General features: G+C 47.1%; 1 protein-coding gene across 1 annotated transcript in view; it reads right to left on the bottom strand.

Annotated features, from left to right (window-relative positions):
* Positions 1–5,560, bottom strand: part of TRIO (trio Rho guanine nucleotide exchange factor) — a 251,584-nt gene extending 246,024 nt beyond the window's left edge. Inside the window, exon 1 of the mRNA XM_084260751.1 lies at positions 5,439–5,560. Within this exon, the coding sequence (XP_084116877.1) occupies positions 5,439–5,559 (121 nt within the window). The 5' untranslated portion in view covers position 5,560. The remainder of the gene's footprint in view (positions 1–5,438) is intronic.
* Between the last annotated feature and the right edge of the window lie 9,018 nt (positions 5,561–14,578).

The following is a 14,578-nucleotide window of genomic DNA, read 5'->3' as shown; positions in this document are numbered from 1 at the left end:
TGTCCGGCTCCACAGATTTAAGCTGAAAATTGGACTTGCTTTTCACATTTGATGCTTAATATTAAAGCTATTTTGCCTATGATCTAAAAGTAAGCATTTTTATTAGCAATATTCGTGAAAATATTTTCTGCCTTTTACTAGTATGCTTGCTTTTTCTCTTCCATATAATCTTTCCCCTCCCTCTCTTTCCCTCCCCTCTCCCTAAACTTCCTCTGCTACAGTAGCATTCTTAATGATATCTGTTGCAGGCAATCAAGTTTTCCAGCTACAATCGCAGAGGACATTAATGTAAGCAAGCAAGGCACCAGTATAGAAAACAATATGACCAGCAAAAAGCAAAACATTCATCCTCCCTGTAAACATGAAATAGCAAATTCCTTAGTAAATATTTTGGGTTTTATCTTTATACTGTTACAATGTTAAAAAAACTAATCAAACCACACAGGCATTATTTAAGAGGAAACAAAAATAAATCGTGTTTTCATGATACTCATTGATACTTCTTATGCAGTCCCCGCTACTCAAGCATTTATTAAGCCTAGGCTGCTACAGGCAGACTGGGTTGAACCCAGATTCACCCAAGTCTCAAGTTTCCAGTACTTGTAGAATTCATCAACTACGCATCCATAATTGCAATACATTTCAGCCTCCTGTTTTCCTGAAATACTCACAGGGACATTTTGGTACCTACATACAGGTCCAAACAGAGTTTAAGTTCTCTTATCGTTGAGCTTACGTTAAGAAGCATGTACAAAAGCAGGAAAGATTAAACATACAATGTCAGAACTGGGTACTATTCAAAGCAATTCTGGCTACCAGCCTGTCCTTTGACTTTGCCTCCAGAGCAGTGGCATACTGATCTCCCTACCTGGGACACCCTTCTCCTCCAGACCCACTTTCATCTTACAGGCTTACTCCTCCTCCTGAGAAAGTGCTGCTGCTGCCTATGTAGATTCATTTTTAGAGAAAAAATCCTCTACCTTTTTATTTTCCCAGATCAAATGATGAGGTAGAATTGACAGTTATATTTGGATTTGACCTGACAAAGCTTGGGGGTATTCACCCTACTGACAAGACTTCCAAGGTCTCTTGTTTTTTCTTTGTTTTGCTAACATTTTTGTCTCCCCACGTGGCCCGTGCCTCTTGCTCAGTATGTAAATTTTGCTCCTTCTGGAAAAGTGGCAAGTGTTCTGATGAACGGGTGGTGACAACACCAATCTCCTCAATAGCTTTGAAAGCTGTATCGCTCACCCATACACGAATGAAACTACCGCACAGTTCGCAGAAGCCACTCACACTGAATGTATCTCTCAGGAAATAACTACATCCACCTTCATCACAAAACGGTGAAGAGTTATTAGTTGATAACTTGGGCTTTTTTCCCCAGTGAGACTTATCAGGGTCATTTATAAAGGCACTTGCTCTAATGCCTAGCCAGGGGATGACTGAAGTGCTTACAAGCCTTTCTCTTCGCATCCTTTGGTATGCGCAGATTTCTGCGCCATCCCAGAAAAGTAAGTTCAATTGCAAAATATATTACCAGTATCTCTTGTACTCAGATAAAAAAGATTTGTTCTTTACACTCAAACCCTAACTAGCAAAAATTCTCTGGTTTAGAGGACAGTCTTATAGTAGCATAATTTAAGCTTAACAGACAGCCCTCATTCTTGCATCCTGAAGATATCACTGGATTGTCCCCTTCCCAGAGTATTGAGGACCCAAAGTTGCAAAGATCAAGATTTAAGCAGCAAGAGAGTAACAATGAAACAAAACCTCTGTATGGTTACTGGCCTGTAAGCTCTGGCTTGACAGCAGTCCCTCAAATTCAACTTTGCTGGTGTAGGCCATTTTCAACCCTTCAGAATACATAAACTTAGATACACATTCAGAAACTTAGAAGATATTTTTTCAAGTTTTATCTTAATACTTTTTCATACAGAATAAATCTTGTATACTTAACATATCTACTAACACCCCTCTACCCAACCACTTAAACTCTGCACCATTGGCACAATTATGGAAAACCGGACTACTACTGTAGGAGTTTTATTAGTCAAGTCACATCAGTGCACTTTTTAATAAGAAAAAAGAACAAGAGGGACGCTCACCCATACACCTTCAGCTCAAAACACATCCCCTTCTGCCAGTTTACAGAGTCATCTCTAATCTCCAATTCACATATAGGACAGAAAGATGCTTCTACAACCACTGTGTTTTCTCCATCAAAATGTAATCGCTTTGCTTGGCACTCAACTCTGCTGCTTAGCAGTTTTACTCTTAATCCTGCCACAAAAAAGGTGACAGATCTAACAAGGTGTTCTTGTCTTTCCAACTTCAAATAATGAGATTTAGATACCAAACAGATAACCAAGTAAACTGCCTCGACTTCTTCCAATTTCGATAGAGGGGTTGCCCATTCAAATTTGAGACACACAATCTTTTATGTTTTCATACTACTACCTCACTTCCAGTTCAGCTTCTTTCTTCATGTTTCAATTGCAACTTATTTCCACAACAACTCAGAGCAAGCTTGCATTTACATAACCAAAGTGCAAACTGGAAACCTACACATTTCCAGTGATGTGAACCTAGGTGCTGCTCAGCATCCTAACAAAACATCTTCCACATAACCAAACTCCATTCCTTACACTAGTTTAATTCTACTTCAGGCTCGGTCTTACAAAAAGACAGGAGGAAAGCCAATAACCCCACTGCCAGCTCAACTGACCGATTTAACTAACCTAAGATCAGAACTGATTGTTCAGGAGGGTTTTTTGGTGGTGGTGGGTTTTTTCCTCCTGGAAAACACTGTAACATTTTTACTCATTTTCTCTTTTAAGTAACAGCTACAGCTTTGGTGACATTCTCTGCAAGTGACAGGAAAAAGGAAGCACTTGTCATTGTAAATACTGTAAAGAGAAAAATATTTTATCTGCTCCCACGTACACCAAATGAAGTTGTTTGTTGTTGATTGATCGCTGTGTCCATTGTGTTTCAATGAAATAAAAACTGTGCCTCCTGTGCAAACAAAGGGAAGCACTACAGATCTCTTAATAGACCCTTTTAAAGTAGTGGATCATGCACATGGTTGGAGTTTTAAGAGATCTTCCCAATTCTGAATACCCACAAGAGATGCCAGAACGTTTTCTAGCGCATGTCATAGCCCAGGCTGAGCCAGATAACCTCCACATGTAAATATGGAAATGAGAATGCTAGTTGCTAAATATGCTCTAAATTTTTTGACAACTATTTGACATATCCTTCTACTGCTTTAAGATTTTTGGTTGCTGCAAGACTAAGCCCAGCACAACTTCTCTGTTATCAGTATCAGAAGCCTTCGCAGCACCACTTAGGAACATATCAACTCTGTATCGCCCCTCTACCCACAAATAAATGTGGAAGTTGACTTAAGGCAGCGAGGTCTTCCAAAACTCCAAGACTACTATGTATGTACCCCTCTGTAATTACACTATGGAGACTCTAAACCTACTGTTGTATTCCATCACTTTGCTTCCAACTGGATTTTTTCATTAGAATGACAAAGGTCCATCCTTCTTCCACCACGAAACCTACCAAGGCCAGCATCTTGACTCACCAAGGAGTTTCACGCTCTCTGCCATCACGTGAAACAGGTTGCCGAGGGAGCATCAGGCCCTTCAAGGGGGGGGGGGACACAGCCCCCTCTTCGGACCGTCTGCCCAAGCAAATGCAGCTCTGAACCCTGCTTCAGGGATGCCTGCCGCAAATCACACCTCTTCCTTCATCCTCATTAAAACAAACACATTCAGCAGCAAGCCCCGACTGCACGCAGCACCGACTATGCCGCTTCCCACTTCCCTCATGGACTTTCCTTAAAAAAATCCAATTAACACCGCTTTTATTATCATTACTACTACTAACATTATTTTTTTTCCTTCTTACACACGAAATTGGCAATCCCCTTCATTTTTCCGGCGGTGAGTCTGCATTTTCCTTGCTCGCCGCTCCTTTTTAGGCATCCAAACGAGGCCCAAGTGTCCATCCCTACCCTACCGCCCCACCCGGGAACGATGGCCGGGGGTGCCCGGACCTGCCGGCGGGGCGGAGGGAGGGAGTGGAGGGGAGGAGTCGCCGCCGCTCGGGGGAGGGCAACCGGCACCGGAGGGAGGCTCAGCCGCCGCCGCCACCGCCCAGGCTGCCGGCCGGGCTCGTCCCCGCCGCCGGCGGTTCGTACAGCCCGGACAGCCCTGCCCTCCTCTCCGTCCCCGCCGCCATTCCCTAGGGGACAAGGTCTCGGCGGCGGGGGCGGCCGCCCTCTCGGCCCGGTTGCGTGCCGAGGGTAAACACCGAGGGAGAAGGCGGCCTCCATATTTTTTTTTTTTAATATATATATTTTTTTAATCCCGGCAGCCTGTCAACAGGCTCCCCTCCGTCCCCTCCTTCCCCTCCCCAGCCTGCGCACCGAGCCAGGCTTCCCAACCCGGCTGCGCCCGAGAGCCGCCGCCGCCGCCCGGCCCCCGCTGCTGCCCCGCCTCAGCCGAGGAAGGGGCACCCCGTAACGTGGGGCTGAGATTTGGCCTTTTCCTTCCCCTTCCCGCTACGAACACCCGCTTTCAGCGCTGCCCTCTTCCCACCCCTGCCCTCGGCCGCCACCCCGCAGCATGGCACCGGCGGAGCGCGACCGGAGGCGCGTTGCCTTTTATAGCGGTGTCATCCCTGCCTGCCCGCCTCCCCGGGGGGCCCCGGCCAGCGCAGCCCGCTCCCTGCAGCGCGCCGCTCCCCTGCTCCCACTCACCCCCTCATCCCTCCCCGCCCCTCCGGCACCCAGGGCTGCCCGGAGCCGCGGTACGGCCACCAGCGGAACGTTTTCAGTCAGACCTGGGTCGGCCCGGCGCCAGGTGGTGCCGCTCGGCCCCGGTAACACTCCCGTTATCGGGCCGGCATGGAAGAGAGAGTCGCACCTGTCACCGGCGACGCCGCCTGGGGCAGCACCCAGGCCCCACACGCGCCCCGGCCTCCACGCCCGTTTTCACGCCCCGTTTCTGCCGGCACGGGTGGCGTCCCGCCCGCAGCAGCGCCTGCAAGTTGCTGGGCCCCAGACGAAACCCCGCTGCCCCCCCCCCCCCCCCCCCGGGCACGGGACGAGCGGGCTCGGCTTTATTTCCCGCTGCCGCCCTGCCAGGCCGTCCCGGCGCGGGCCGGGCTCCGCACCGCCGCGTCCCCGAGGAGGCGCGGCGGCGCCCCGCACAGACGGGTACTGCCGAAGCGGCCCCGCCGGCGACGGGAGGGTGAGCCTTCCCCGGGGCCACCTGACAAAGCCAGCTGCCCTCGCCCCCTCTCCCCGCGAGTAGCTCCGGGAGAAAGACGTCGCTTCCCTCCACCTTCCGTCGCCTCCTTCAGCGGCGGCCTCGCCGCTGCCCCTTCCTTCCCTCCCTACCCCGGGACGGGGCCGCACTCACCGGATCGGAAGAACGCCGCGATGTCCGCCGAGTCCTTGGCCGCCTCCTCGGCCCCTTCCCCCGCGCCGCTGCCGGCCGTGGTGGCGGCGGCGGCGGAGGTGGCGGTAGCGGCGCTGCTCATGGCTGCTGCGTGCGGCGGCGGCTCCTCCGGGCGAGACCCACCGCCGACCCCACCGCCCCCTCCGCGGGTCCCGGCTTCACCTCCGGGCGGGAGCAGTTGTTAGGGCAGCAGCCGGAGCGGGCGAGCGATGCGGGGCGGCGGCGGCGGGCGGCCACGGCGAGCGCAGGGACATGAAGGTATGTGCGGAATGGCAGCTCCGGGAGCGCCCACCCCCCGCAGCCACCTAGGAGGCGGCGTGTGCATGCAGGGACTCAGGGCGGGCGGGCGGGCGGCAGCCGGAGCGCAGACAATCGCGGGAGGAGGAGGAGGAGGGCGACGACGACGACGACGGCATGGGGAGGGCCAGCAGTCCGCGCAGCCAGCAGCCGGTGGGCGGAGAAAGAAGGAACGCTTCCAGCCCTTTTTTTTTTCCTCCTCCTTTTTCTGTTGGTTTTTTTTTTTTTGCGGGAAGGGCTGGGGGTTTGGCGAGACGGGTTGGGGGTCTGGGGCCGGGATTTTTTTCAGGGAGCGAGCCGGTGGAGCAGCAGCTGCGCTAGCCGCGGTGGTGCCGGCGGCCGCAGCAACCGCCGTCCTCCATCTTGACTGGGAGGAGGAGGAGGGTGGGAAGGGGGAGTCGGGAAAGGAAGCGAGTCCCCGCCCGAGGAACAAGGGCGCGGGGGGAGCTCGGGAGTCTCCGGCTCCATCCGGCACCGATCGGGATGAGGCGGGGCGGGCGCAGGACGTCAGCGCTCCCGCCGAGCCGGCTCACCATTGGCTGGGGCGCGGCTGCCGGGGGAGCCCGCCGGACGGGCGGGGGTGGGGCAGGCGTCCCCCGCGGCCGTACCCGGTGGCTACCGGAGGCGCGGCCGCGGCCTGGGGCTTGTTGGGCGATTCTTTTTGTTCGGTTGCTTAAGGGGGGGCTGAAGAAGGGGGGGAGGGAAGGGTTAACCGCTTCCGACTGAGTTTCGCCCCCACACGCAGCAGCTGCGGGGTAACCCAGCTGCCAGCTCGCCGGCGTGCGGAGGTCAAACTGGATGGGGCGGGGCGGTGGGGGGGGCGGGGGTGGATCCTAAAAAAAATCTATCCCGCCCGCCCGTGCCCGACGCGGCGGGAGGTGACAGGCAGCGCGTGCCCCGTGCGGTCCCCCTGGGAGGCTCGGTGCGAGGGGACGCCGCCTTGAGTCGCCTCTCCCCAGGGTCGTGCTCTGTGAGACGAGCCTCTGGCCGTGGTTCCGAAGGGAAGGCGAGGGTACGGGCATGCTCCGGGGCGGTGAGGGGGGGAGTGCCCTAGATAAAGGCATCGAAGCCACCCGCTACGCCGCTGCCTGTCTCGCTGGCTTCAGGGAGCGCAGGGCCGCTTGGAAGCACCTCGTGTGGCGGCCCTGCGCGACGCCTGTTAGAGCGGCTGGCCTTAAGTCAGCCGGCAGCTGGCGGGGGGCGTGGTGAAGGGGCATCCCGGGGCCGCCCGGCTCCTCGCGTTGAGCTGCCAGGAGGGAGCCTGTGCGCGGAGACGGTAGAGGGGAGAGCGGCGAGGCAGGCAGCAGTGTGCCCACGTTGGTCAAGCTGGGTAAGGCACCTCAGAGGTTTGTGGTGAATGGTCAGAGGGGCCGCTCGTTAGCACCGTCGAAACGCAGAAGCACAGCTTCAGGAACCAAAACCCCCTCCCCTCTGGTAAGCCTTACAAGCAAGGGTAACTTGAAGAGAAGTGTGGTTCTGCTAGCTGGTCAGTAGCCAGATGATGTGGGAGTCATCCGCAGGGCTCCCGAGGTTTGTCTTTATCTGAGGTTGTGTGGCTTGGCGGGAAAAGCTTCCCTGTCACTACCCTGCCCTAATGTGTCTCTTAGAGAGATTAGTTTGCCTGAAAAAGATTTTATTTTTCCTAATGTTTTTCTTTCAGGCAGCGGGCAACGGAAAGAGTTCCAAATTAGCACCCCGCTGGCAGAGGTGGAGGCACCTTGAATTGCTTTCTGGCTGGCCTAGCGAAAAAAACATGACTGGGACAAATGCTGCTGTTCTCTAACAAGCAGTGAGTTGACCTGGGAGTTGGAATAGGATATTGTACATCAGCACAGAAAGAAACAGCATAAGAATATGGGAAATGGGATAAGTGTATGGGAAGAGTTAATGTAACGAGTAGAGAAAAAGAGGTCTCCTGGAATCTCCATATTTTGAGTTTTCCGTGGCTGGAGAGCAAGAAGTGCTCAAAGTTGTTCTTTTGAATTTGAATAAAGACTTCAATGTGCTGTGCAACATGAAAAAGCTTTTGAAGGCTGTTCACCAGCTATTGAAAATAAGATACCACCTATTTCCACTTAATTGCTTATCTAGCATACCATACCATTTGTCTGTGCTAAAACCCCAAGGTTGAACAATTTTGAAGGCTCTATGACTGAAGTTGTCCCTTCCCCTGTTCCTTTGATGTGCTGAATTGCAGAAGATGCTGGTTTTAAGTTTCTCTGAATGCATGGGTGCCCTGATCCATATCCCTACTGCAAGAGCCTCTCTTCACCGTGAAACTGATTGAGATCAACTAGTTTCAATGCAAGCTCTTCACCTGCAAGTCCTTACAGGGAAACCTTGAACAGCCAAATCTGCTCATATCTTTTGCAGTGTCCAAAAACAATAGAGTTGTTTTCCTGTTAATATTCAGGTTGCAATATTTACTGAAGGGGAAGTTAAGACAAAGAGACAAAGATAGGAAAATGATGTTATGACAAAGTTACTTAGCACACCGTAATAAAACAAAGATTTTGTTCACAAGTATCAGCCTTAGGTGTCAAATACCAGATTTAATATTTTTACATTAGGAGGGTAAGTTTCTTGGTCGTCTGGTTGTTCTTGACCATTTTAGGCTTGAAATTTAAAAAAAGAAAAAAGCAAGGTATTAATTGTCTCTGTGGAGAACACTGCACGTTGCCTACTTTGGAAGCTTGCCATCAGGGAATTTCCATATTCTCCATCCTCAGCTCCTACTTTTCTTGCCACAGTTTTTGTCAACCTGCAAGTGTTTTTCTATCAATTGCAAAAGTAAATGCAAAAAAGGAAAAAAATACTATTCTTTATGAAAAAAAAATATTTTAACGGTGCTGTGAGCTGCTAAATAGCAGTATCAAAATACCAATGGTGTTAAGGCCGAAGAAGTGTTCCTGTCAGTGTTCAAATCCAGGCTGGATGGGGCTGTGAGTAACCTGGTCCAGCGGAGGGTATCCCTGCTCATGGCAGGGGGTTGAAACTAGATGGTCTTTGAGGTCCCTTTCAACCCAAACCAGTCTGTAATTCACATTATAGTTTATTTAAATTATACATTAGGAGTTTTAAAAACCCAAGATGTTGAAATCATGTTTAATTTCTATACCTACTTTATATATGTATATATAAAAGCATTTAATTTTATGTAAGTAAACTGTTCAAAAACACCCCAGTAAAATAAATACCCTAAGAGAAGTGTTTCATTTGAATGTCCTTTATTTTTCCTTGTCTTGTGTCTTACTCAGGTTGCACGATCACCCTATCAGCGCACAGAGATCTTTATTCCTATCAAAGAGGTTTCTTGTGGGGAAAGAAGCTTGCCCTGTGCTTAGCCTTCAGTATTCAGGCTGAGAAGTTTCACGTTGCCTCATGTTTCATCCCTAAAGGAACATGCAAACTGCACATTGCTTGAGTTCTTTTCCTGCACCATTTGTTAGCCACTTAATAAAAAAAAAACCCAACCAAAAAACCCCAACAAACAAAGTTTGCTCAATTTCCTTAAGACATTAAAGAAAGCAGGATAACAGCTTGATTTAAAATCACTGGCATTCACAGTCTTTTAGAAACTCATGAGTTGATACTGACCGGGCCACTCAATCTCAGTTGTCTCCTTGCTCAGAACCAAAAGATCTTTCCATTATTAAAAAAAATAAAACAACACAAGAAACACGCAACAACCAGGTTTTTACAAGGGAGCTCTGTTCTCACAGTTTCACTATTCATTTCGCAACCCAAAATGAAGAACATAAAAATAGCGTGAGGAGCATGGGAAGCTCCATCTCAACATAAAGAGAAACTTCTTTACTGTGAGGGTGGCAGAGCACTGGCACAGGCTGCCCAGAGAGGTTGTGGAGTCTCCTTCTCTGGAGATGCTCAAAACCCACCAGGACATGATCCTTGGTCATCCTGCTTTAGTAGGGGGTTGGACCAAATGATGTCCAGAGGTCCCTTCCACCCCTACCATTCTGTGATCCTGTGACAAGACTTCCACAGAGAAAACTGGTGAAGGAGAAATGCAAGTGAACTTCTCTTCAACCTACCCAGACGCTGTTTTTCTGCAGCAGGCTTTCAGGGGGTTCCAGATGAACTCATGAACAAAGTAGAAGTGCCTGTGTTAAGTAGTGCAGGCGGCCATGCCAATTGCCAGCTGCTACTGTGCTTTTAAGATGACAAGGCTTATTTTAAGTTTGTAGCAGTTAGGAAAAGCAATCAAAGTTATTAATGTGTACCATCTCTGAGCTGCTATCTGGTTGCTTATCTAAATGGTGCTTGTGTTATAGCAACATTTGTCAATTTCAAATTATTCTCCCAGCACAAGATGCATCTCTTTTATCAGTAGACAAGCACAACTGCATTTCCAACAGTTATCATTATTATCTCTCTTTTTTGCAGAAGCATCCATGTCCTTTGGGAAACTTGTCTTGAGCAGTACTAAGCCTATATGCTCCACTTCCTTATACTACAAAATCAAGTTCTCATTTTGTTGTACAAGTCCCATCAGCTTTTGAAACTTCTGCCTTTGCCTTTTCGTCTTTTTTTATGCTTTTCTGAAAAACAGTACATTTTTGTAGTGCCTGATAGCAGAAAAACTACCTGTTACCTATGTAACTGTACTTTAGTCCACTTGGCAATAATTTCTCCATACTTCCACCGCTAAGAACTTCCACATCCTTACAGTTCCTTTCAAACTTAGAGCAGCACTGCCAGCACTCACTAGGACATGATGTTTCACAGATACTCTGAGCACCTGCAGGGAGATGTTTAGTACACTTCAGTCAAAAACTGTGAAAGGACAATGTTTGATGGTCAGTAGAACTGAAGTTTTCCTGCTCACATGGTCACGACTGTCAAATCTTACGGAAAGAATCAAAGAGTTTTTTAATAACTCACAGACCAAGTTCTGTGTTTTTGTGTATTGCTTACCAAAAACGTTAACCATCCTGATTTTATTTATAACTAAACCACTTCTTTTTTTTTTTTTTGTCTCACCATTTCAATGATGTGATATCTCTATAAAAATCCTACTCCCAGTTCTGCTACGTGGCATGTACTGACTTGTCAGTGTCAAGGACACGTCTGTTATGTGTAGAAATTGCACCAGCCGTCTGATGTTTTATAGACTATTGGTGGTCTATATGCCATCTGTTGACTAACCTCAGCCTAATGAAGTGTTGGGTTTTTTTTCTCTTTACACTCAGGCACTCATAATTCTGCATTACTGTACAGTTATTGGCTGCTGAACTACTCGGCTGCCTCTCAGACAAGTCATCCTATTGCCTTTGCTACCCAGGGATTTCAGAAACGCTTTTCTCTCCATAAGAAGTGCATGTACATGTAAATGGGCACACACACACACACACACACACACACACACACGAATTTCAGATTTTCTATCACTACCACTAACATTGAAGCCATGCTGGACTTAAAAAAGTGTTTTCCTATTTGTCCAAGATATCCTAGGCAGAAACATGTACAGTGCTTCAGAGACTTTCTGAAAGAATTGAACTTACTGTGCCTCATTGAAAACAGCGTGCACGTTCATTATAAGATCACAGCCAAGCTGGGTCATTGCAGTAGGACAATGCATGCTGAAGCCTCTGTGGTTGTTTTACTCCCCTTTTTAATCAGTTATTCTCAAGATGACACAACCTCTTACTCTGCTTTTAAAAAGCCTTTCTTTTAGACATTCCACTGTGTGGTCCTCACTGGACAGCAGATCAAACTACATATTCTTAATTATTTAACATTTTAATCCCTGAAGTTTTGAAGACTAAGTTTTGCTTAGGGTAGGGTTCCAGGTAACTAAAGAAGAGGGATGTGATTTTCCAGCCTCTCCTCAGGTAAGGAGACTGGCAACACCCAATGACTCCATCTGTATTGATGAAGGGTTAAGTACATCTTCTTAGTTTTTCTTTAGCTTAAGAGCATTCTCGGGGAAAAGCGCAAGGGACAAACTCAGCATTTTCCCTTACTTGTTGAATTCTACCTTCTATTGTCTCACACCTTCTACAGTCTTACACAGAAAAACATCTGGTTAAAAGTCTTTGTAAGTTTAAGTTTAAGTTAAGAACTTGGGGTCCAGTGGTCTAGATCAATTGAGATAATGAAGAATTAGTATAGCTGGCTTCATAGCTGAAGCTTTATAACACAGTTGTTGCTTACACGTCAGAAAGTATACAGAACTTAGCACTGTACATATTTCCTTCTTGGGCTTCCAGAATCTTCCTCTCCTAGTTCTGGCTGTTTAAACTAAGCAACTGAATGGTGCAGCCTACTCAGTGGCTTGTGTTATATCATTCCCACTGTTCTGAATGTACCATATTGTCAGAAACCTCTATATACAAATTGTGTTCAGCCCTAAAGGAAAGCTTCTAAATCAAACCTAACATCTGCTGTAGATCTGCCCATTTCTTCCTCCTATTCAATGATGTTAGAGAATGAAAGTTTGCCAACAGCAAGGCGGGGACCTATCAAGCTTATGTTACTGATGCCATCAGCAATCTGTGTGTGTATGACTGCTAGGCAGTATTGCAACATCATCACCTTCCGTGCATTGAAGATACCAGTGTTATCTTATTTGATCACGATACACAGACAACTTACATGTTAGAACAACCTCTTGTCCTTCATGCCTAAAAAGCACTAGCACATCCACAGAAACGAATGCACTGTAAATAGAGAAAAAAAGTACCGTATGTATCTTTAAACACAGGCCACTGCTTCTTATCATCGTGCTGGAAACTCAGAAAAATAGGTCACCAATTAAGCTAGGCAATAACGTTAATGATTGCCAATAGGTCGGAAGACAGTCTTAGATTATGTCACTTATTTATTTGTGTTTTGACACGCCCTGTAGTACGTTTATGAGAAAGCTGTTCACTTGATATCAAAGCAGCGTTAAGTCCAGTTGACAATTATCCTTCTGCTTTAACAGTAATAGTCTGTTAATTGTACTGGCTTGCCTACAATCAGTTGTCAAAATAGTGTGCAAGGATTGGCATAAAACAGCACACAAGAGCCATGCGTAAAATGTGATTGTTATTTATGAGCTCAGACAAAGTGAAAAGTCAATCAAAAGTGAAACTTAAACCAAATGGCATCCTGCTTCAAGAGTTGTCGCCCAGAAGAGGGCATTTAATTCAGTTCTGCTGCTTGTGTACTTGTATGCATGTAACTTCATCAACATGCTGGTTTAGAGTTGCCCAGATTGGAAAGCATCTTGGATGCCTATGCCTGTATCACTCCTGTCAATCAATATCTTGTAACAGGGATTGAAGAAATTTGAGTAATTGTTTATGCAACAAACAAACCAGAAATGCATAATTCCTTTTCTATACACGGAATGGAATTGCAGTTTGAGTAATTTTAAAACTGACAATTTTTAAAAATATTTACAATACTTTTGCATATGGTGCTAGTGAGTTAGTTTTGATAGCAGCCTGTGTAACTTGTAAGTTTGTTGGTTTTATAGGACTTAAATCTTCACAGGTGGATGGTTCCCCAAGAATGCATTCAGTCCCTGCTAACTTCACTGCTGTGAGAGAGGAGCAAAGGTTTTTCAGACGGGTAACATTTACAATTAGACCTTGAGGTTTTCCAGGTTCTTTTAAGAACTCTATAAATAAAGAAACACTTTCAAGACATACAGGGTTTTCAGGGGGGGTACCAGTGCTGCAGTGGATCTAGCCTGCATGAGTGCCCAAACCGATCCCCCACATTTTTTTTTAATTTGGAAAGAATAGATTTGCTCAGAAAAAGGCTTTCCAAATTCCCAAGGAGACTTCTTGAGATCCATGGCATGGTTCCCATCATGACCTGCTGCTGGAAGAGGTGATGTCTCGTAGCAAACTCAATTTTTGAAATATAACTTATTTATTTCTAGGTATATACATACATAATGGTATTTCCTTTCACTTGGTTTTATCAAGACTTTGTCTCCAGATTGGTCATTTTAGACTATCCTTCACTTTCTGCAGATACTTCGCTATTACCTGCGGTGTCTATACATAATGCATTATTTGCTTGGATCGGTAAGTGAATACTTCTGTTTAGGGAGGTCAGCTTCAAGGCAAAGATCTACCTTTCCTTAGTACCAGTTGGCCAACATTGTCATCCTAGTCGATTATACCAGTAGCTAGACAGCAGCGACAGATAATATTCCTGGCGTTGCTTCGTCTTAATGAATTTGTGAGGGTTCACAGCCATGAATTGCCAGCCTTACCTTCTTCCAGGAGCTGCTGCAGTGGGAAAGAACTGACCATTGTGGAACAAAGTTTCCTGGTGTTTCCTTTGCTCATAATCAAAAAAGTCAAATTCCTTGCCACGCCTGGGAAACCGCTTGGCTTCCAGCAGGAAAAAAAAAAAAAAGGAAAGCACAGCAGCTGCAGCAGTGTTCTCTGGATAGAGAACAGTAAATAAACTGTTTTATTTTTTTTCTCTGCCCTCCAACTTTTCAATTAGAACACAAATCTTCTTTTATTTTCCTTCATCCTGCTTGGTATATCCCTTTCTCCCCATTGTACCACAGTGAACCAATTGAGCAAAATGCAACTGTTGTGAGCAATTTGCACCTCCTATGTTTGCTTTCTTTTCTAATTAGCAGCTAATTTCAGAGGTAGTCCTAGTTTCCTATTTTTTATTGAATAGGCAACTTGAAGTGGCACACTTGGGCACAGCAGTGGTTAAGTTTTTGATGTCAACCCTGAAAGGTGTCCAGCACATACTGCTATTGGCATGTTAACCCCAGTTAGAGCCATTTGCTTCCTAAGACAGTCAGCAACTGGGAGACC

The sequence above is a fragment of the Gallinula chloropus genome (assembly GCF_964237585.1).
Source record: "Gallinula chloropus genome assembly, chromosome: 2".
Taxonomy (NCBI): domain Eukaryota; kingdom Metazoa; phylum Chordata; class Aves; order Gruiformes; family Rallidae; genus Gallinula; species Gallinula chloropus.
The sequence above is the reverse complement of the archived record's forward strand: the minus strand, read 5'-3'. Positions and strand labels throughout refer to the sequence as shown.